The 24,784-nt window shown below is 39.5% G+C and overlaps 1 protein-coding gene across 1 annotated transcript in view; it reads left to right on the top strand.

Annotated features, from left to right (window-relative positions):
• Positions 1–24,784, top strand: part of RNF144B (ring finger protein 144B) — a 110,440-nt gene that overhangs the window by 81,732 nt on the left and 3,924 nt on the right. Inside the window, exons 6-7 of the mRNA XM_089682265.1 lie at positions 207–348; positions 21,633–21,722. Of these exons, the coding sequence (XP_089538391.1) occupies positions 207–348; positions 21,633–21,722 (232 nt within the window). The remainder of the gene's footprint in view (positions 1–206; positions 349–21,632; positions 21,723–24,784) is intronic.

Below are 24,784 nucleotides of genomic sequence, written 5' to 3'. Positions count from 1 at the left end.
TAATTTAAAAGTAGTCAAAACAAAGGAAACAAGACTTGTGTGTCTGTGCAAGATAAGCAACTGCCGATGTTTTGTTTAAGCGAACGTATCCATAAAAGCAGAACATGCTGGGCACTGCATTTAAACAGTTCGGTTGTATTTTTTTGGCTAATAAATGACAAAAGTATTTTGATTGACACATTTATTTTGACCTGCTTCCTTTTCAGGTCTGCCTGTACAGATGTAGATGCTTGTATCAAGCAATGTCCTGTGTGTCATATTTACATTGAGAGGAATGAAGGCTGTGCACAAATGATGTGCAAAAACTGCAAACACACATTCTGTTGGTACTGCTTGCAAAATCTTGATGTGAGTATCTGATATTATTGAGACTAGTTGATTTGTAATTCTTTTGTATTCTTTTTTTATGTTGTGCAGACAAGCCTGATGTTTTTGAAGTTTTTCTTTTAATGAAGGAAAACTTTAGTTTTTTGTATGGTGATTATGCCTTACATTAAGCTCTGGTTCACATCTGTATGTTTGTGCGGGCCAAAGAGCCCATTTATTTGAAAAGGAAGAAGTCCCTGCACTACTTTTGAAATCGCAGCCCGCACGGAACAAAGGTTCCCAGTATGGCTGCGATTTCCAGTGCGAGCGGCGTGCCATTAAAATTAATGGCACCCGCCTGCAGGTCCCGCATTCCTCTGTGTGGGTGGTGCAGCTGTAGGTATTTGTGAGGGTCCTGCAGCGGCACCACCCGCACAGATGTGAACCGAGGTAAGACTGAGTGCACTAGCATTAACATGCTTTGCAATAAAGCTGAAATCCAGGAAACTTAAACATCCTCTCTTGCAGTGGAGCTGTGCCTGCACTGCCAAGGGTTAACTGCTGTTTACGGTCTTGAGGAGTTGGAAAAGCACTTTTAATTATCCGATCTTCCACTCCTGCAGGCTTCCCCATGCTGTTAGACTTGTCACCCCAGCCTCTTCTCTCCTATGCTCCAGAGATCTAAGGTCTTCAATGACACCAAGACAGATGCAGGGACCACAGCCCTGCACTGGAAATGAGGATGCTGAGTAACAGTCCACTGCTGGACTGTAGGCCCACTTCAAGAGAGGAATTTTAGGTTTCCTGAAACTGTGCACTAAGGCAGCCAAATTTGATTTTAATTAGCTGCCTGCACCCCAGTACAGCCAAAACCAAACATGACCTTCTTTTTCAGGAACATGATGCATGGCAACACACAATGAAAATGAGTAATACAGCAATGCACTAACATATACATGGTGCAGTATGACGCATTACCACAACACCATAGTGTGATCCCAGAACTTGTACAGCTGGACATACAGTGGGGCAAAAAAGTATTTAGTCAGCCACCAATTGTGCAAGTTCTCCCACTTATAAAGATGAGAGAGGCCTGTAATTGGCATCATAGGTAGACCTCAACTATGAGAGACAAAATGAGAAAAAAAATCCAGACAATCACATGATTTGGAGTTTGAGGGTCAGATGTGGAAGAAAAAAAAGGAAACCATAGTGTCTTATCCTTTTAGAATATTGAAATTTATTTCTGCCTGTAGTGGTATTAAACAGCAATATGCAGTTCCTTGGTGGTCCAGGGCAGCATAGATATCACAGTCAACAGTAAGTAATCCTCTACCACTGCTCTCCCTCCTTGCCTGCCTCTGCCTTCACTGGAATCGCCGAGCCTCTCCGATACAACGTCGTGACGTCAGAGCCCCTCCCCTACGCGTATCGTCACAGGGTCACGTGACTTCATCAGGGGGAAATTGATAAGACACTATGGTTTCCTTTCTTTTCTTCCACATCTGACCCTCAAACTCCACATTGGTGGAAGGAGGATATGAGAAGGAGGTGACCCCTGGAGGGGAATTAGGAGATAGAGCTGGTCTTATTATCGGTGTATGAGCAGCTGAATAAGAAGAAGGAGGAGAGAACAGGAGCACCTATATCTACACCTTGGAATATCTAACACATGAATACTAACCCACCGATCCTGGAAGGATCAAAAAGTCTATTTGCCTGAATTTATTCAGGCAAATATAAAGGTGAGCACATAGGGAGACCACAAGACACCTGGAATTAAGGAATCACCTGCACTTTTTGCACTTTCTAAAGACTGTATTTGTTTATGAACTTATGCACGTGCACATTCAAATATGTTTTTTTGCACAATTAGGGTTTGATTGATCACATATAATTTAGAGTGGCAGTAATTACACTCATATGTTTATTACCATTTATTTATTTATTCACTATTGATTATCATCCACCACATGAACTTAAGGTCTTTTGATGAATGTACTATTAATATATTGGTAATTATCCAGATATATCAGTCTATGGACTATCACTTATCACAATGATTTATATTTGATTTATTTAGTTATTTACCAATCAGAATGAGAACAGATTGGATATAGATTTATAGATACACAAATAGGAGCGCGGCACTATAAAGATACCCATATTGCTGATTTTACACTATTAAGTGAGTTTGTGTAAGTGCCAGCGCACCAATCACATTTAGACAAGTAGATAATTGTAGTATACCCACTGAATGCCTCACTTCATAATAGCTCACAAGGAATCACAGTATATATAACACCATTATTTGCAAATTATGGTGGCAAATACGTATTTGGTCAATATCAAAAGTTCATCTCAATAATTTGTTATATATCCTTTGTTGGCAATGACAGAGGTCAAACGTTTCCTGTAAGTCTTCACAAGGTTGGCACACACTGTTGCTGGTATGTTGGCACATACCTCCATGCAGATCTCCTCTAGAGCAGTGATGTTTTGGGGCTGTCGCTGGGCAACACGGACTTTCAAGTCCCTCCAAAGGTTTTCTATGGGGTTGAGATCTGGAGACTGGCTAGGCCACTCCAGGACCTTGAAATGCTTCTTACGAAGCCACTCCTTCGTTGTCCGGGCGGTTTGTTTGGGATCATTGTCATGTTGGAAGGCCCAGCCACGTTTCATCTTCAATGCCCTTGCTGATGGAAGGAGGTTTGCACTCAAAATCTGGATTTTTTTTTCTCATTTTGTCTCTCATAGTTGAGGTCTACCTATGATGCCAATTATAGGCCTCTCTCATCTTTTTAAGTCGGAGAACTTGCACAATTAGTGGCTGACTAAATACTTTTATGCCCCACTGAATACAAAATTCTTCCATCAGTTTGAGATATTTCTGAATGACATCAGAGTTTCTTGACCGCTGCTTACGACTTTGTGCTAACCTCATTCTGAACTCCAGGGGAAAAAAATCCTCTCCATTGGACTCCCTCTGTACTGCAAAGAATAACCATTCATGTTCAGGATACCAGTATAAAGGATTTGTACTTGCCTAGTCTCTTAGTCAAACAAGCTCCCTTCATGCCTTAAGCCTGGGTACTATAGTCTCTTCTCTAAGGTGCTGTAGTGGTTGCAGGCACTCTGAAATCATCAAGTACAATGTAGGTCCAATAGTCCTGCATTGTACTGTATGTGAGAACGCTGTGGCACCATCCAAAGCCTCGAGCATCAGGGAGAAAATTTAAGTTCTGGCTGCCAGGGGAGTGAGGGATAAGGTAAGTATAAGTCCTTCTTTTTTTCTGGTGCCTAAATGTAAACGAGCATTTGACCCTTGCAGGGTGGGTGGAAGGGGTGGCAGGGGTATCCCACTGTTTTTATATATATATATATATATATATATATATATATTACCCATCCTCTGGAACTCTCTACCTCAATTTGTCAGACTATCACCTACTCACTTCACTTTTAGGCGATATCTGAAAACCTATCTCTTCAAGGATGCCTATCCTCCCCTCAGCTAATAATGGAATCTTCTACTCTTCCAACCAGTCCACCCCCCACAGTTACCTTTTGTACCACTAGCCCCTCCCTCCTAGATTGTAAGCTCCAAGGAGCAGGGCCCTCAACTCCCTTTTGTATTGAACTGTATTGTTGCTGTATTGTCTCCCGTTATATTGTAAAGCGCTGAGCAAACTGATGGCGCTATATACATCCTGTATAATAATAATAATAATAATATGCATATATGTATAAATACCATTTATGCTTGTAATGCACAGACTGCCACACAATGAACATGCTGAAGCATGTTGTTACCTGACCGTACATATTCAATAAAGAATGAGTATATGTATATATGGAGGGAGCAAGAGGAAAGCAAGGTGTGTACAGGAAGTATAACAGACAAGGTGAGGTAGTGCTAATCATGCAACCAATCCATTTTTCAATCTGTCCTCCCAGTCGCTATGCCACTTATGATTGGTAAAAATAAGACTGAATTTTGGAGTAAGAAGCTTGTTCAGGGGATAGGGAGCATTCAGTGGTTATGCAGCCAGAAAATAGTATTTGTATTCTACCAAAAGCTTGGTTGTGCAGAGTTCCCAGGAATGGTGAAATTCATGGTTTTGTGACCATTCAGTCAAAATTATATGAAATGTATCTGTTTATATATGTGCTTTCTGATATAAAATATACATTGCTTATTATATGATGGTATATTTAATAAAGGAAAATATGCATATTTTAAAGATAGCATGCATCTCCTGAGTATTTTGCCTTTTAATTATATCAAGCTTCTAAAACTGTACAGAATACATTAGACATCAGTAATTATCATGCTGACTGTTGAGCGTATCTGTTTGCTGCTTATTTATAGTTGAACAAAACCCATGCTGCCACTAGGATAAAGTATTCATGCATGCTTGGATCCCTGTGATATATAAAGCATGTCACACCTCTATTATGAGGCACTTGACAAATGTATCAAAGGTTTCACAGGAGGAAAATTCCCTCTCCCACAGTGGAAGGATCCAAAATTCCCTTACTCAGGAGCTTGTAAGTTCTAAAAATGCAGAGCTCTGCAATGCTCAATCCAGACCTCAACTGCCAAGTCAAAATCCAGCAATCAGCAAGAGAAAGAAACCGTGATTCTCATTGCACCAAACTGACCTAAACCTGGCACACAGGCATACTCGCAGACAAACGTCTAGGAAACATCTCCAGGCCTCTTCCAAATAGACCACACCTGCTATATCAGGGCCCCTGCTTCTCTGTCTCTGGCTTTAATGGCATGGCTGTTGAAGGTCTTGATGGAGAGAGAGAGGTCTCTAATTCAGTCTGTCTCCTAATTGCTAAAAGCAAAAAAGCCACTTCCAAAAATATCTATTATTGTACCTGGATATTCTTCTTTGCCTGGTGTGAACACAGGCAATTCTACCGCAGAGATTAGTCTGTGCCTCATACTCTGGCCTTCTTACAATCCAGATATGACCAGAACCTGGCCTTAAATACACTTAAGGGACAATGCACTGTTTAATTGGGCAACTGTGGTTTAATGTGGGTAAATGTAAGGTTATGCACTTGGGGGCTAAGAATATGCATGCATCATACATAATAGGGGGGGTACAACTGGGAGAACCAATGGTGGAGAAGGATCTTGGAGTTCTGGTAGATCACAAGCTTAATAATGGCATGCAATGCCAACCTGCGGTTTCTAAAGCGAGCAAAATCCTTTTTTGTATTAAGAGGTATAGACTCCAGAGAGAGAGATATCATTTTACCCCTGTACAAATCATTAGTAACACCTCAGCTGGAATATGCAGTTCAGTTTTGGGCACCAATTCAAAAAAAGAACATTGGGGAACTGGAGAAAGTACAGAGAAGGGCAACCAAACTGATAAGAGACATGGGGGAGCTCAGCTATGAGGAAAGGTCAGAGGAACTGAATTTATTCTCGCTTAAGAAGAGGAGATTAAGGGGGGATATGATCAACATGTATAAATACATCAGTGGTTCATCTAGTGAACTCAGCGTAGAGTTATTCACCCTGAAGTCAACAGAGGACAAGGGGGCACTCTTTACGTCTGGAGGATATGAAATTAAATCTCCAACCACAGAAAGGTTTCTTCACAGTGAGAGCTGTGAAAATGTGGAATAGACTCCCTCAAGAGTTGGTTCTGGCCAGCTCAGTGGATTGCTTTTAAAAAAAAAAAAAAAAGTCCTGGATTCTTTCTTGGATACACAGAATATAACTGGATACTAACATTTATAGGTAAAGTTGATCCAGGGAATATCCGTTTGCCTCTGCAGGAGCAAATTTGATCATGCTTTGCTGGGTTTTTTTTTTGCCTTCTTCTGGATCAACTGTGGGTGTAGGATTATAACTTGTTTTTTTTGTTTTTTTGTTTTAATGGTTGAACTGGATGGACTTTTGTCTTTTTACAGCCAGACTAACTATGTAAGTTTTGGCCTTGTCCATTTACAAAAAACCCTGGCTTAATTTTCCATGGTAAAAGGTTTTAGTCAAAGTGTGTCTTAGATCAAACCTTCCGTACAGCACTCAATGCTTCCTTGGTTCTATCTGCCATGAAAAAAAAACATCCTTTAAACCTATCAGAGATCTTCCCTTGGATGACTTCTCCTGCAAGGTAGCCTTCTTGGTGGCAATCATGTATGTCAAATGTGTCTCTGAGCTAGCATCTCTCTCTTGTAAGGAGTCATTCCTCATCCTTCACAAGGATAAAGTAGATTTGCCCTCATTCCTTCCTAAGGTCATGTCAGCCTTCCTCCTCAACAAGGGCATAATACTGCCCTCATTGTGCCGGCTCGTAAGCACCCAAAGGAGATTGCCCTGCACTGCCTGGTTGGGCTGGATGCTGTAAACAGAGGGAAAGACTTGTTGGGTCTGTCGTTGTCCACCCTTTTTATTCATTCCTTGGAGTATCCTAGAGTCTATGAATATCAAGCCCTATCAAGTTTATGTACTGTAGGATTAGGATAAAAGAAATTTTGACTTGCCTGTAAATAAATTCCAAATCTTGAAGTACAGTGCAGGACACAAGCCACTCTCTGTTCCTTTGTTACTTTACATTGCTTGCTAAAAAAAAACTGAGGACTCATTGTGTGGAGTAGGGTTATAAGGGGCCTCCCAGGGGTGTGTCCTCAAAAGCTTTGCCAGTGTCCAATCACTTGAAGGTACCATGACCTAGGATCCATGAATTTCAAGGCTGTGTCTTGTACTCTACTCCAAGATATAGAATTTACAGGTCAAAATTCCTTTTTCTCACACTAATAATGTTTCTGCCTACTTTGTGCTTTAGTTTCATCTGAGCTTTAATTCCCATCAAAGTCTTTGTAAAGAGTAGAGGTGTTGTGGTAACTAGCGATCTTCTGTTCATAAGCTGCTTACTTTCTTTAGGGTCCATTTACATGTGCTGCTGCATTACCATGCAGCAGCTGGTGTGTGGTCTAGCGGGATCACCAGAGTGCTGATGCACCGATCCCGCATCACACTGTTCCCCTTTTTTTTTTTTTTTTTTGTTAACAAACTTCATTGAAATGTCACAGAAACATTTCATAAAGTTCAACTGTGCGTCACTGTGTTACGCTAGAAAAAAAAGCACTGCATGCACTTTACTGCAACGTGGTGGTGTGACCCCGACACACAGAAGACAAGGCATTTTGCTTTATCATGCAGTGGGACTGTGTTGGAATAGATGCCCAACACAGTCCCACCACATCTGGTGTGAATCTACCCTTAGAGTGAATTCTGCATATATTCCTCTGGAGTAACCACTAATTCCACCTTAACATTGGTGTCATCACCATTCTCCAGTGGATTCTGCAAAGGAGTATATGAAGAATGCCCTACAGAAAGAGCACTGGCTGTCAAGGTATGGCTGTGGATTGAGGAAGATCTCAGTGGATTTAACCCATCTTGGCTGAACCTAAGCAAGGTTTTGGGGTAGATTTTCTCTTCAGATTGTAAATAAAAACAAGATATGCTTTTCTGTGAAAGTTTTCAGAATCAAAAAGAATGAATTAGAAGTTCCCTCTGGCTGACATATAATTAGCTTTGAAATAGAGCTGTCTGACAGATGAATAAGAAAGAGGACAGAGACATAGGTGACGTGTTTTGTTATGATAGATTAGTGACATTTATTATTATTGCTTAGCAACTGAATGTGCAGCATGTTAGGAACTGTAGAAACCTAACAATATGCCAGTAAATTATTAACGACATTACAACTTTCCCTTGAATTTTGTAGTTAGCTGCCTCTGACTAATTTTTTTCTAAGTAGAACAGTTTTTTTTAACCCGGATTAAACGAAAGAACACAAAAGCTCAGATGTCTGAGGCTAGCAGCACTTGCTGTTAAAGGGGAACAGTGCTGGATTAATATGTTCATTTCACTACTGTCAGAGTATATATTTAAAAAAGCTAATACTAAACAGAGACAGTACAATTTAAATTGACAACAAAAATGTATGTCTAATCACCATGGGGGTAGCATTTGATTACCCCTACTTGTGAAAATGCTACCTTCTAGGCTGCTATGCTGATCCTCTGGCAGTCTTTTTTGATCAAGTAAATGTAGAGTAAACCTTTCTTGATAAGCACATCATTGTTTAAAAAAAAAACAAAAATTTAAACCATGCTAATTTAACAGCATGACCGAGAAATCTTTGTGCTTGACTGTGAATTAAAGGCCAATTCCGGGAAAATTAGTTTTGTTTATTTATGGTACCCCAGCAGCTATTGAAAAACAAAATAGGAGAACACCATGAAGGCGCCTGTAAGTGCAGCAATATGGCAGTGTATTAGCATAAAAAGGACAGGCTCATCACATGTGTGTATCTTATGTTCTTGGTTGGATTGGAGCAGGGACCGTTCAGCTGTCCAGTGGCATCACGACTGGTGGAGCGCAGGGACGTCAGAACCAAGATGACCACCCCACTTCCGGGATCGGCGTGGACTGCATACACCGGAAGTGACGAAGGATGGGGGGCAGTAGTGCGTTTCGGACCATGCGCAGAAAGCTCCTTTGACAGACCTGAGCCCTGAGGATGACAAGCTGCTTATATCACTAGAGGGTGTGGGGAGAATAGAAGGGGACAGGGCAGCTGAACGAGCAGATTGCTCCCTGGTCCTAACGTCTGTATGATTAAATTCAAAAGGCTAATGCCAATATTCCCGTGGCCACCAACAGGCTCCTCATCTCACAATCATGTCTCAGGTGCTGACTCGGCTTGCTTCCACCAAAGCAATGAATTGCACCAGACTGCACTACAAACCTGGCAAAGGCATGAGCCCTTCTTTGCCTTTTTTTGTACTTTTGTACCTGGTTTTGTGTTTAAAAGATTCTTCTCACGTCCTGTTCTGTGACCACACAAGAAGTGAGGGGAAATCTCATAGGGAAAACAAAAAAAAAAGTTTTGACTCATTTCGTGTCTATCCATAACCAAATGAGAAGATTTGGAAGGAGCTGGACTAGAGGTTCATGCATGGATTCCAAATTTTCATAGTATGTCCCTGCAAAGACCAAAGGTGAGTAAAACTGCAACACAGGCTGTCAGCTAGTACAGACAAACATAACTGATTGCTTAATACCACAGATAGTTGGAAAAAGTTCAAATTTCCATTAAACGTCAAAAATAGAAAGCCATGATTCCTGTTTAGAATACACAATATTTATCTAGTTTTATTTGTTATCACACGCGGTCATAAAGTTAGTCACCATTTTAGTAAAAGCTTGTATAGGAAAGTCCTATCATAAGAGTGTAAAATACTTTTTCATTTGTGTGTGTGTGTATGTATATGTATATATATATATGTATGTGTGTGTATATATATATATATATATATATATATATGTATGTATATACAGTCATGGCCGAAATTGTTGGCACCCTTGATATTTCTCCAGGAAATCATGTATTTCTCACGAAACGTATTGCATTAACACATGTTTTGCTATACACATGTTTATTCCCTTTGTGTGTATTGGGACAAAACAAAAAAAGGGAGGAAAGAAAGCAAATTCGACATAATGTCACACAAACCTCCAAAAATGGGCTGGACAAAAGTATTGGCACCCTTTCACAACTGCGGATAAATAAGAATGTTACAAGCATGTGATGCTCCTGTAAACTCACCTGGGGCAAGTAACAGGTGTGGGCAATATAGAAATCACACCTGAAAGCAGATAAAAAGGAGAGACGTTCACTTAACCTTTGCATTGTGTGTCTGTCTGTGCCACACTAAGCATGGACAACAGAAAGAGGAGACGAGAACTGTCTGAGGACCTGAGAACCAAAATTGTGGCAAAATATCAACAATCTCAAGGTTACAAGTCCATCTCCAGAGAACTAGATTTGCCTTTGTCCACAGTGCGCAACATTATCAAGAAGTTTGCAACCCATGGCACTGTAGCTAATCTCCCTGGTCGTGGACGGATGAGGAAAATTGATGAAAGATTGCAACGCAGAATAGTCCGGATGGTGGATAAGCAGCCCCAAACATGTTCCAAAGACATTCAAGCTGTCCTGCAGGCTCAGGGAGCATCAGTGTCAGCGCGAACTATCCGTCGACATTTAAATGAAATGAAACGCTATGGCAGGAGACCCAGGAGGACCCCACTGCTGACACAGAGACATAAAAAAGCAAGACTACAGTTTGCCAAAATGTACTTGAGTAAGCCAAAAGCCTTCTGGGAAAACGTCTTGTGGACAGATGAGACCAAGATAGAGCTTTTCGGTAAAGCACATCATTCTACTGTTTACCGAAAACGGAATGAGGCCTACAAAGAACAAAACACAGTACCTACGGTAAAATATGGTGGAGGTTCAATGATGTTTTGGGGTTGTTTTGCTGCCTCTGGCACTGGGTGCCTTGACTGTGTGCAAGGCATCATGAAATCTGAGGATTACCAAAGGATTTTGGGTCGCACTGTAGGGCCCAGTGTCAGAAAGCTGGGTTTGCGTCCAAGATCCTGGGTCTTCCAGCAGGACAATGACCCCAAACATACGTCAAAAAGCACTCAGAAATGGATGGCAAAGAAGCGCTGGAGAGTTCTGAAGTGGCCAGCAATGAGCCCAGATCTAAATCCCATTGAACACCTGTGGAGAGATCTTAAAATTGCTGTTGGGAAAAGGTGTTCTTCCAATAAGAGAGACCTGGAGCTGTTTGCAAAGGAAGAGTGGTCCAAAATTCCGGGTGAGAGGTGTCAGAAGCTTATTGATGGTTATAGGAAGCGACTGATTTCAGTTATGTTTTCCAAAGGGTGTGCAACCAAATATTAAGTTAAGGGTGCCAATACTTTTGTCCAGCCCATTTTTGGGGTTTTGTGTGACATTATGTCATATTTGCTTTTCTGCCTCTGTTTTATATTTGTTCCAATACATACAAAGGGAATAAACATGTGTATAGCAAAACATGTGTTAATGCAATACCTTTTTTGTGTGAAATACTTGATTTTCAGGAAAAATATCAAGGGTGCCAACAATTTCGGCCATGACTGTATATATTAAAGATAACCTAATTTGTTTACAGATCCTCATTGGTAGTTTGGTTGCTGAAAACAGCATAAAACAACTACCGTACATATAATTTCCTTACTAGTGGTTTTCTGATAGGAAGCAGATGTGCATTTAAATGGTTTTTACAACGTTGAGATGATGGTAAAAAATTACAATTCAAGGCCATCAGCGTCAGCATAAAACCAAACCGTATCCAAGGCTGAAGCAGGGCGGTCTTTGCTCAGTGTATAGTGATAGGTGATATGCCACCAGTGTGCCTGCCTTGCTAATGATTGTGTACACAATAAATAGAGCCCATTTACACATAGGTTTTGCAGCTGTGTGCAATCTCATTTCACTGAACCACAGTGTTTACAATTTCTGCACTGAAAAATTACAGTTGCACAATTTGGCCCAGACATACGTTACTAAATGCTTTGAGTTTCCCATCATTGCAGCAAGAATGTTACTATATGGTAAAGTGAAAAAATGTTTTCCTTTATGGTCCATTAAAGCTCAAATTTAGGTATTGCAACTTTACAAGCTGGGACCCCCATGGAAGCTGGAAATCACTGCTACTACAGTGATCTCAACTAGCTTTTGGATCCCTTGCCATTCAGCGAACACTTTGCATTTTCTCAATAAATGCAGAGTGTTCTGTGATTAGACAAAGTGGGGTGGTGATGTCATGTGAGTGCCCCTGATGGAACCACTTGGCTTGACAAAAGTTGATTCTTCAATAAAAAATTGATGGCTGAATCAGATGCAGCCACTGTTCGAGTATTCTGACAGCTGTGGGTGGTGACTACAGTAGTCAACAAGGTAAATTCATCCATCCATCATGACCTCCACTTCATCCAATCAGATAAAGCTGGAGATTGTGAAGTCACTGTCCCACTTCTCTACGTCATCCAATCACAGAACACTTTGCATTGTGCTTCGAATTATGGCTGCACCAAGTGAGCAACCTCCTATGTTCATAATATAGAAGGGCAGCCATCCGCATGGGACCTGGAATGTAGTGGAAAGCTATGCCTACTACAATGGTTTCCAGGAGAATTAGCCAAGTTTGGCAAATAATTACATACTTACAGTACAATGGTCCAGTGTAAAAATTGCCATACCTAAACTTCGGCTTTAAGGGAAACAGAATCAGGGACAAGTGAGTTATACTGCAGTCTTTTGAAGGAAATTGGACACTGGCAACCAAAAAAGTCTCTAACCAATCGGGTATAATCCTTCCCACTCCCATCATGCTGCAGTTTTTTGCTAGAGTCCCAGGAGGATGGATGTCATTTATTTTCACAGAAAAGGTTGCCCATTTTTACTAGACATGTCTTTTCCATTTTATCCTTAAACTTTTCCTTCAATCAAGATCTATTGCTATGCTGCTGAGCTCGGTTCGTTATCCAGGTTAGTTTTTGTTAACCTCTTTGGTAACAGGTAAAACAAGAAGCGGTATATTCAAAAACTTATACTGTACCGCGCTCCAATATTATCAACCTTTGTGATTGACCTTTTTTGATTGTGTGAATTTCTTAATATACCACCTATAATCCAATCATTACTTACTTCTATGGTGCTTAAATATACAATTAACATAAATTCATTTATAAATGTGAATTAAAAAATTATATGTGATTATAACAAATATTAATAAAAAAATTAATGAAAAATTGGAATGTCAATTCTATGTGAATAAAATTAATAAAAAATTAATAAAACATTAATAAAAAATGGGAATGTCAATTATTTTCTTTGAATTTGAGATGGTGTTGTTATTCAATTTAGTTAATGTGATGAGTCTGTGTTCGCAGCTTGAACCTCTCCCTCCTGTCTCCTCAGCTCAGCCTTCTCAATTGTGCTTTCTTCACTGGCTGCTTTGTTTATTCCTCCATATACGGAACATGCAGAGAAGGGAAAAGAAACATAGTGTCTTATCCGGGATATAAGTGATTTATTGCTCTTTGATCTCCCACTCGCATTGTGTAAATGTAAATAGAGCTTTGCATACAATGTATCCAGATCGTGCTTCAGACAGCCTGGCTGGTGTGTTTGCTTTCAGTAAATATACTCGCCGTTCCTCTGTGGATGCGTGATAACGTCACCGCCCCTCCCCTACGCGTTACGCTACAGGGACTCGTAGCTTCCTCTGGGGGATGTGGATTATCCACATCCCCCAGAGGAAGCTACGAGTCCCTGTAGCGTAACGCGTAGGGGAGGGGCGGTGACGTTATCACGCATCCACAGAGGAACGGAGAGTATATTTACTGAAAGCAAACACACCAGCCAGGCTGTCTGAAGCACGATCTGGATACATTGTATGCAAAGCTCTATTTACATTTACACAATGCGAGTGGGAGATCAAAGAGCAATAAATCACTTATATCCCGGATAAGACACTATGTTTCTTTTCCCTTCTCTGCATGTTCCGTATATGGAGGAATAAACAAAGCAGCCAGTGAAGAAAGCACAATTGAGAAGGCTGAGCTGAGGAGACAGGAGGGAGAGGTTCAAGCTGCGAACACAGACTCATCACATTAACTAAATTGAATAACAACACCATCTCAAATTCAAAGAAAATAATTGACATTCCCATTTTTTATTAATGTTTTATTAATTTTTTATTAAATTTATTCACATAGAATTGACATTCCAATTTTTCATTAATTTTTTATTAATATTTGTTATAATCACATATAATTTTTTAATTCACATTTATAAATGAATTTATGTTAATTGTATATTTAAGCACCATAGAAGTATGTAATGATTGGATTATAGGTGGTATATTAAGAAATTCACACAATCAAAAAAGGTCAATCACAAAGGTTGATAATATTGGAGCGCGGTACAGTACAAGAATTCATAGTTTATATTTATACACCTAGAGAGGGTGTAATTAGTGCCTAGCGATCTAATATTTAATAAATATTCACTTAAGCACACTATTAACATTAATAATAGAGTAAGTTAACTCCTGGTGGCTCACAAAAAACTATTCTATTAAAATTATATTCAAAAACTTACATATTTAATAACTATTCAGCCAGCGGAGGAGTCAGACGGCTGGGAGCCAGCGTCGGGAGCGGGGCCTTTTTTGTATTTTTTTTATTTTTTCGGGTGGCGGTGGCAGGCATCGTGGTTGACATTGGATCTACTTTGGGGACATTCTTTTATTTTGCTTCTTTTAATAAAGGACTTGTCAAAGAATGTCTCCTGTTTTTTTTCACAGTACAGCTTTTTTTTCTGAATGGGTAGTGGTACCATGTACCCCATGCTCATTTACATGGGTGGGGCTGGGATCTAGGGGCCCCCTTGCTAAAGGGGGATTCCAGATTCTGATAAGCCTCCTGCCCGCAGACCCCCACAACCACAGCCCAGGGTTCTGGGGAAGAGGCCTTTGTCCCCATCAACATGGGGACAAGGTGCTTTGGGGGGGAGCTCCCTTTACCCCAAAGCACCCCCCCATGTTGAGGGCAGGTTGCCTGGTATGGTTAAGGAGGGGGGATTGCTCGCTTTCCTAACCTGCCGGGCTGTATGCTTGGATCTGGTATGGATTTAGGGGGTGACCCCCATGCCATTTTTTTTTTTTTTTTTCTTTGTGAATTTTGGCATGGAGCTTCTCCTCAAAATCCATACAAGACAAGAAGGGCTTGGTATGGATGGAGGGGGGACCCCACACCATTTTTTTTTCCTTTGTAATTGCTGGCAATTCTTTCTTTTACATTCAGCTGTCAGTGGGGAATCCCGCTTAAGAGCTGAAACATTAATGCATGCTCTTCACTACTAAAATACTGCATGACTTGATAAAATAACTCCTGTAGTATTTTAGTAGCCTTTTTTAGTGAATTTACTATTTTTTAAGTGCATTCTGGGCATTTGGGAGGGTCTCCTGAGGTTATCTTTTAAAAACGCTTCTAAACGCAAAAATGCATAAACGCGGTAGGTAAACGCAGCTAAACTGACCTTTTTAACCTACATTTTCTAGCAGTCAGTTTCAAGCGGTCAGAAGAGTTTTTCAAACGCCCTGTGTACATGACCTCTTAGTCCTTAGTTTCTGTCTTACAAATTTTCCTGATGTCAGTTTACGACTGCATTTACAAGGGAAAGGGATACATTGGTTCACAATACACACATTCTGCTTTGGATCTCAACAATAAACATAAATAAAAACAAAATGTACACACAATCTGTTTATGAAAGAACAGAAAATCATCAGCCAGGTCAAAAAACTATAAAAAAACAGCTGGCTGCAGAAGGCATCTAACCTAATGGGGTGTGTGGACTTGGTGTGATGGGTCTGTAATTTTATTTATTCCTCTCATATCATAGACTGCACATCAAATTATCAGATTTAATTTTTATGGAAAAAGTTCTCAGATATCCCATCCATCTAGGCTCTGTTAAGTATTAAGGCAGCTGCAATATAACCACCTCATGTTTTTCTAAATTAACCCCATATTACACATTTTAACCTACATTCCATTTCCAAGCAAGGTTGTCTAATCCAATTAAAATATATCTATATCATTAATCAAATTGTTAACATCACTTCAGAAATTAATACTCGAGTGATAATCTCAATATCACACCCTAATTCCAATTAGACAGATACATCTTCATAAAAAAGGACACTGTACCTCATTTCCCTTTCTTTTTTTTTTTATTTTAAATGCACCGTTTCCACTATCAAAGGATATATATATTTGTGTTATTTTACATTATATGCACTTTTAAATTCATCCTTCATTTTACCATGATTACTGTGATCACATTGTTTATCATATTAATTAAGCTGGCGTATAATGTTATTTATTTATTTTTATTTTTTTTACAAGTAGTCATACCATCGGTGATCTTGCCGGTATCACACGTCTCATCCCAGCACATGCTTCTCATGGGAAAGAGAAAGGGAGGAAGGGGAGAAATCTACACAGAGCTACAGGACACACAAAGGGTGTAGACCCAAAAACCCCAACACACAAACACACACACTTACATTTTTTCCATTTTTACACAACATAAGCATATCATTCTCTCACTTTCTTTTAACGCTCTTCAAAATTTCTCTGCTTAAGTTAGTTTTAGATCTCGAATTTCTGCTTTCGTTATTTTGTTCTCTGATATCCCTTTCATTCATCCTGCTCAAATAGATAGCTGTTCCTCTAACTGTTTAATCTGCATGATTGCTAGTCTCTGTGGACTCTGTAACCATGTTACCGATTGTGGATCTCTGTCCCCTTTAACCATTTATCTAGGGGCTCAGTATAGGCAGAACCGCACTCTTCAGTTCATATATTTTCTGGTGCTCCTCTTGCGCTGGCCATTTTCTGAGGGTTCCTTCTTACCTTTCATTCCCTTACTTTAATGCCCATAATGACTGGCCAGTCTTTTCCCTTCTCTACATGTGCCTATACCATCTTGCCTCTAGATCTATTACAGTAGATGTGTGCTTCATATAACCTGTTAACAGGACTATTCTTCCTTTTCTTACTCCGACAGGCACTGGGAAGATAGTGACAACATAGCTTATAATCAGCATTCGTCTGACATTATTCGAAGGGACAAGCACTAAAAGTTTTCTCGTACGATACCAGATCGTACGATTTTCATTTAATCAGTACAATTTTTGTCCAAAAATACAATATAATTCATTACATCTATTCTGAATATACTGGTGTGTCGCAGCAAACAGTGTTGTGTGACAACTTTAGCCTTTGATCGCCCTTTTCTTTGAAAATTTCTGCTCTTTTTTTACTGAGGTAACAGTTTAACACAAAGACCTCCTCTACTTCCTCCATTTGGAAATGGCTCCTCTTGAGGATTGGGGACTAACATTATAATTTTGGCTTGCATTGTTTTTCTTTTAATGAGAAATTTCTTATCTTTGAAGTCCAATTATGGGATAAAATTGACTTTTGTCTTAACATACCTACTTTGTCCTAACTTAATGTCCCTGAAGTCTAGGTTTAGACATGTAGGCTTAAAGTCTTGTATAGACAATGAGAATATCGGACAAATGATTGTACACTTTTTTTTGCATGCTAGTCTCATATAGAAAACAAATAGGTTACTAGAGTTACTAAAATTCTTGTAATACAGAATACAACTCATGCGATAATTTAATGTATTGTATTGTAATGTATTGTACTTATGATGATACTTATGATTCGCATGAACTGTGTCCACACTGTATTGGTTAACTGCTTGTTTTTACCTAGGGGTGAGGAGAGTGGAGATATACTTACCAAAATTTGCTGATCATCATCGGCTGGTCCCCACCACTCCTGCCCCCCTGCACACTAGCGATCTTGTGAATGGGCTGTTCCTGATGTCATTACGCCCATAGACCAGTTTTGGATGTGAGGACGACAGGAACAGTCCACCGCATTATATGGGGGAGCCCTGTATTCCGGAGGATTGAAGGATTGGATAAGTATAGCTTTTCCTTGCTCCCCTGAACAAAACAAGCAGTTAACCCATGTAGGCACAGCCATACTGCATGGGCAAATAAACATTTTGCCGGAGTACTTCTTTAATGAATTTCACGAAATGGATTTCATGGCAAGTACAAAAAATCCTGTTGTTATCATTATACATGCTGGACAATAACATGCTGTATTCAAATGATATACAGAGGAGACATGACTAAAGTATGAGCAGAAAGTATTTTGTTTAGTTCGGAATAGAGTGGAAAATAGTTAAAACATTTGCATGTTTTTTTATACCTACCTATGTTATCACTGTGGGATTGATCCATTTCCTGTCCTGTTGTCATCAAGATAGAAAGTGGAGGGAAATCTTTCCAGTAGCAAAACACACAGCAATAAAAACCCAAAGTACAGTGCCTTGAAAAAGTATTCGTACCCCTTGAAATTTCCCACATTTTGTCATGTTACAACCAAAAATGTAAATGTATTTTATTGGGATTTTATGTGATACACCAACACAAAGTGGCACCTAATTGTGAAGTGGAAGGAAAATGAGAAATGGTTTTCAAAATTTTTACAAATAAATATCTGAAAATTGTGGAGGGCATTTGTATTCAGCCCCCTTTTACTCTGATACCGCTAACTAAAATCTAGTGGAGCCAATTGCCTTCAGAAGTCATCTAATTAGTAAATAGAGTCCACCTGTGTGTAATTTACTCACAGTATAAATACAGCTGTTCTGTGAAGCCCTCAGAGGTTTGCTAGAGAACATTAGTGAGCAAACAGCATCATAAAGGCCAAGGAACACACCAGACAGGTCAGGCATAAAGTTGTGGAGAAGTTTAAAGCAGGGTTAGGTTATATAAAAATATCCCAAGCTTTAAACATCTCATGTGGCACCATTCAATCCATCATCCAAAAATGGAAAGAGTATGGCACAACTGCAAACCTAACGACATGGCTGTCCACCTAAACTGACAGTTAAAGCAAAGAGAGCATTAATCAGAGAAGCATCCAAGAGGCCTATGGTAACTCTGGAGGAGCTGCAGAGATGAACAGCTCAGGTGGGAGAATCTGTCCACAGGACAACTATTAATCGTGCACTACACATATCTGGCCTTTACGGAAGAGTGGCAAGAAGAAAGCCATAACAAGTCCTGTTTGCAGTTTGCGAGAAGCCATGTGGGGAACACAGCAAACTTTTGAAAGAACGTGCTCTGGTCAGATGAGACCAAAATTGAACTTTTTGGCCTAAAAGCAAAGCGCTATGTATGGCGGAAAACTAACACTGCACATTACCTTGAACACACCACCCCCACCGTGAAACGTGGTGGCAGCATCATGTTGTGTTGATGCTATTCTTCAGCAGGGGCAGGGAAGCTGGTCAGATGATGGCAAGAGTGGATGGAGCCAAATAAAAGGCAATCTTAAAAGAAAAACCTGTTCGAGTCTGAAAAAGACTTCATACTGGGGCGGAGGTTCATCTTCCAGCAGGACAACGACCCTAAACATACAGCCAGAGCTACAATGGAATGGTTTAGATCAAAGCATATTCATGTGTTAGAATGGCTCAGTCATAGTCCAGACCTAAATACATCTGAGAATCTGTGGCAAGACTTGAAAATTGCTGTTCACAGACGCTCTCCATCCAATCTGACAGAGCTTGAGCTATTTTGAAAAGAAGAATGGGCAAAAAATTTCACTCTCTAGATGTGCAAACCTGGTAGAGACATACCCAAAAAGACTTGCAGCTGTAATTGCAGCGAAAGGTGGTTCTACAGAATATTGACTCGGGGGCTGAATACAAATGCACGCCACACTTTTCACATATTTATTTGTAAAAAATTTGAAAACCATTTATCATTTTTTTCCACTTCACAATTATGTGCCACTTTGTGTTGATCTATCACATAAAATACATTTACGTTTTTGGTTGTAACATGACAAAATGTAGAACATTTCATGGGGTATGAATACTGTTTCAAGGCACTGTATGTGTATAAGAGGCACTGGATCTTCTGTTTAATATCCTGTATTGTGAGTGACCCATTTAATCAATAGAGCTGACTAGTTTCTGTGAAGCTGTCATGTAGCACAGCACCCTAGCTGTTTTATTCCATTCTAACCTGAACTAATTAAAATCTTCTTTGAACTCCATGATCAATGGTGTGGCACATGCTGCTTTTCTCACATTTTGATCAATAAAAACCTGTCAGAGGTTTTAAAAATTCCCCACTCTGTTTAAAACTAGAAAAAAAGTTGTATCTTAGTTCCATTTAAGTAACCCTAATCGCTTTGATTGTCCAAATGTAATATTTCAAGACTTTTAGTTTCACATAACAGCATGTGCAAATCTAATCTTGTGCATGGGAGTATTTTAGTCTGTGGTGGGGGTGGTTAGTCATCCTTCTGATTAATGATGTGTAGTTCCTGCATATGAACTTTATATTTTACATAACCTAAACACACACAGCTATGTGGACTATTTCACAACATGAAATACCTGAACTTATCCCATTGTTTGATTCCCTTCCTTGCTTTTATGTAACAGCCCAACTGGAGACCACAAAAACAACTTCTAATGACAGGACTTTATTACAAAATAATCCACAATAACTTTGAAACAATGGCAAAGCAAACTCCCAACTATAGATGAGCAAATTAGTTTGAAAGCAGGTAAAACAACAAATTGTGAATAATTCAGTGCACTTCTATATATGCATGTAGATTTGTCCAATTTGTGGAGAAACAGAATACATGCACCTGGCTGATGCAATTTACAAATCCAGGCAATTGTGGTTCAACAGACCAGTCAGGACTGCATGCAGAAAGTGAGAATCGTCAAATAACCAGAAATGTCTGTTTCTCATTTTTTCATCACAACTACTCTGACATTGTGCATAATCATATTAGACCCTGGTTCACATACACTATATTGTCAAAAGTATTGGGACACCCCTCCAAATCATTGGATTCAGGAGTTCCAATCACCTCCATGGCCACAGGTGTATAAAATCAAGCACCTAGGCATGCAGACTGCTTCTACAAACATTTGTGAAAGAATGTGTCGCTCTCAGGAGCTCAATGAATTCAAGTGTGGTATTGTGATAGGTTACCACCTGTACAATAAATCCGTCTGTAAAATTTCCTTGCTACTAAATATTCCACGGTCAACTGTTAGTGGTATTATAACAAAGTGGAAGCAACTGGGAACAACAGCAACTTAGCCACGAAGTGGTAGATCACGAACAATGACAGTGGGGTCAGCGCATACTGAAGTGCGCAGAAGTCGCCAACTGTCTGCAGAGTTAGTAGCTAAAGACCTCCAAACTTCATGTGGCCTTCAGATTAGCATAACAGTGCATAGAGAGCTTCATGGAATGGGTTTCCATGGCCGAGCAGCTGCATCCAAGCCTTACATCACCAAATGCAATGCAAAGCATCGGATGCAGTAGTGTAAAGCACGCCGCCACTGGACTCGAGCAGTGGAGACGTGTTCTCTGGAGTGACGAATCCCGACTGTTGGGTCTATTGGATTTCTATTACTCTACTACACCTGCTAGTAAATTATTTGCCATGTAAAAATATAATTTCTACCAAAAACAGTCATATTGCACCGTAAGTTTTTAAAAGCTGAAACCAATTAGTAATTTGTATAGTAACATAGGCTACCAAGGCAGCAATTATTTTGTGCTAATTATATGGTTGCTGTGACCTTAGAATGCAGATATGGGCCTGTATGGAAGTGTTTGTGACTGGGTAATGAAGCACATGGCCAGTAAAGCAAACCGCCTATGTTAAGTTGTTGAATAACCCTCACTATTTTTACTTACAGCAATATACAATAAATTTGTTTTCTTGTCTTGTTCTTGTATTGTAGAATGACATATTTCTGCGGCATTATGACAAAGGTCCCTGCAGGAATAAACTCGGACATTCAAGAGCCTCAGTCATGTGGAATAGAACACAGGTAAGCACAATTCATTTTCCAGCAATATAGAAGAGTGATACCCTTTAGTATAATTCATGTTTGTGGAAATGACTGTACATACTGCTGTTAACGTTTCTACAGTGTATACTTGAAATGTATGAGCATACCAACATTGAGATGTACCCAGAAATGACTAAAGAACAAAGCTAACTATGAAGTTGCCCTAACCATAGTTTAGGTGTAGCATCTCATGGGAAGAAGAGGCTCTCAGTTCAGCTGTAGACCTCTCTTGGGTATATATGAAACTATGCAAGCTGCACTCATGTTCTACCCACGAGAAATACAGGGGTGATGAACAGTTCAAGTTAAAAAAAACCAATCACCACTTCTTAGTTTTCACAGTTATTGTAGTGACTTAATTGAAACCGTAGAAAATCATATTGAGAGAAGTGGTCTCAGCTGCATACATTTTGCACTTTTACCATTGTGGGGAATTTGAGAGATTTGTGATAAGCCTAGTGTTTTGGCGGTTTTGCCACCATACTTATTCAATTTAATTTTATCAAAGATTATAAATGTAATAAGTGATTACAACCTTTTGTCTATACATGAATTTAACCAATCCTGATGTAGCTATTCCCAATAATGTTAATATCAAATGATAACAACTGTGCAAAAATAAAGATCTAATTTATTTACACAGAAAAGAAGCTTGCTATTAATCAAATATAACAAAATATAATGTAGCTTGTATAATTTTAAAAGTAGTAATATTACAATGCAAATACAGAATGTTACCAATACAAAGAGATGACTACAGGAAAGAAAGTTGCAGAAAAGAAACATAGAATAATACGTTACGCAGACATCCTGATGACTGGGCTTCCAGAGAGGAAAAGGAGAGAGGCAAAAATGTAGCAATGGCATACTGTATACTACCTCCCCCTCTATTCCAGGTAGTTACACCTTTCAATGGGTTCCACTATTTTGCCTTTTCTGTTCAAAGGGGGCTCTGTGACTTGTGAAAGATATTGGCCAACTGTATAGGCCAATGTCCAGCAAAGCATACCTCCTTTGAAGCCAGTTCCCGCAGAAAGATCTATGACAATACTCCCTAGGAGGTTTTAGAAATGACTACTCCAGGGCTTATTCAACCAGGTGGCCATACTGTCATCAACCTCTACAGGAAACCTTCTAAGGGGGGGTGTTGAGGTGATGCAACAGATGGTAAATAAGTTACAGGAATTGAGACCCCTAGCAGAAGTTCACAATAATGTTAAAAATTATTGTAGGCCCAAAATATCGCATTAGCCACACGGGCAGCAGAGGGGCAGTATAAACACGTGGTTGATCCACGTTTTTATTGATTCCTCCAACGCTCACCTCTAAGCGAGTATGGTGCCCATTTGGGTGAGTACATATTGCCACGGTTGCAATGCTTCGCTTTGCAGTTTGGCAATTTTAAATCGGCATGTCAAGTTTGACAAATGTAAGGGCCTGTCAGACTCGCCTATTGAAGTCAATGGGACTGTGTGGCAAGTGTGAGCCAAGCAAATGCTAATGCAAAATCCCTATTTTGCTGAAAAAAGGCAAGTACAATAAAACAGGCATTCAAAATTTGGCAGTATTGCCTCATGAATGCCTGCAAACTGGCTCTGAAAAGATTCACCACAAATCAATGTTCAGAACGGCTGTAGGAACAAATACACATTTTAAAGAGGCCTTACTGTTACTTTAATAATTTATGTATAATACATACTGTATATTCAAGTGTTGAATTTGAATAACAACGTACAGTTGACCTTTATTTTATATCACCTTTGTCTGGTGTATCATAGTATAGGAATAAAAAATCCTGGCTAATTCATTTTTTTGATGATGATGATATCTAAGACAATGCCAGTTTTCCACAATTTTATGTTTTTGGTCTAATTCACTGTTTTTTATTTCTGTTTATCTGACAACAGCAACAAAAGCAGCAGAATTTCATTTGGCCCCAAGAGCAGACTACAGACTGCATTAGTAACATAATAGTAATTCAATATTGGGTGTAATTTAAAGTTAAGGATCTCCAAATTAATCCTTGATGACAGTTTCTTTTTACTACTCTTAATAGAACTGTCCCTTTGGATAGAATATACTAGTCTGTTTGTATTCAACCCTTATCCCTTGCTGCAAAGCAACTATTTATTGCATGTAATAAAAGATAAAAATACTGAATTGTTTAAAGTATAACTAAAGGCAAAACTTTGTTTCCTAATCAGACAGCACAGGACACAGGTCTGGTATTCCTAGATACTCCACCTAGACAATGACAAAAACATTTGCTAGGGCTGCCCCTTGTGCATACCCTGTTCACTTCGTGAGGCTCCAGTTTTTTGCAAGTATCCTTTGGTGATGGCCCTGTTCTTCTTTGGAGAAGTAATAGTGCTCACTGTTGATTTTACTGGAATAAAAAAGCAGGAAAAAAAACACACACATTAATATTGCTTGCAACAAGTACCTGTATTAAATAAATAAATAATACCGCTTTAAATGCACTTTCCGGGCTTGGCAAGGCTGCTCCCATTGTGTTGTCATAGGAAGTCATGAGTTGAACCAAAATTGGTAGTTGGTGTTCAGATCCCTATATGCCTTTTGGGTCCAGTATCAGAGCATATACTGTACTTAGTATGCACTATTACTAGCCTAAGATTTGTTTCCAGAAAATAAGTGATGGCGTGTGTCTTCATCAAGACTTGCAGATTCATGTTATGAACTTTGCTATTTAATATGGCTAAGGCCTCTTTCACATGCAGGTAAACTGCTGTTTTACTGTCCCCCAACCACTTACCTAATGCCTATTTTATATGCTGTTCACATCCTGTGGCCACAATACTTAGCGTCACGGCTGCAACAAATTTAAAGTGGCATGTCATGTTGATAAGGTAGCACCACCTGACAAACTAGCCCATTCAAGTCAATCGGACAGGCCAAACATTTGGCTTGCAATTGCGGTGCATCAGTCCAAATTGTTGTTTGCCCCAAAAAAGAAAACAGGCATTCAGGAAGTGCAAGAATCACTTCCTGGATGCTTGACAGTGGCTGTGACAACGTGTGGT

Source organism: Staurois parvus, unplaced genomic scaffold, assembly GCF_062004578.1.
Source record: "Staurois parvus isolate SC_StPar_1 unplaced genomic scaffold, SC_StPar_1.0 ptg000287l, whole genome shotgun sequence".
NCBI lineage: Eukaryota > Metazoa > Chordata > Amphibia > Anura > Ranidae > Staurois > Staurois parvus.
Note: the sequence above shows the minus strand (reverse complement) of the source record. Positions and strands in the feature narration are given on the sequence as shown.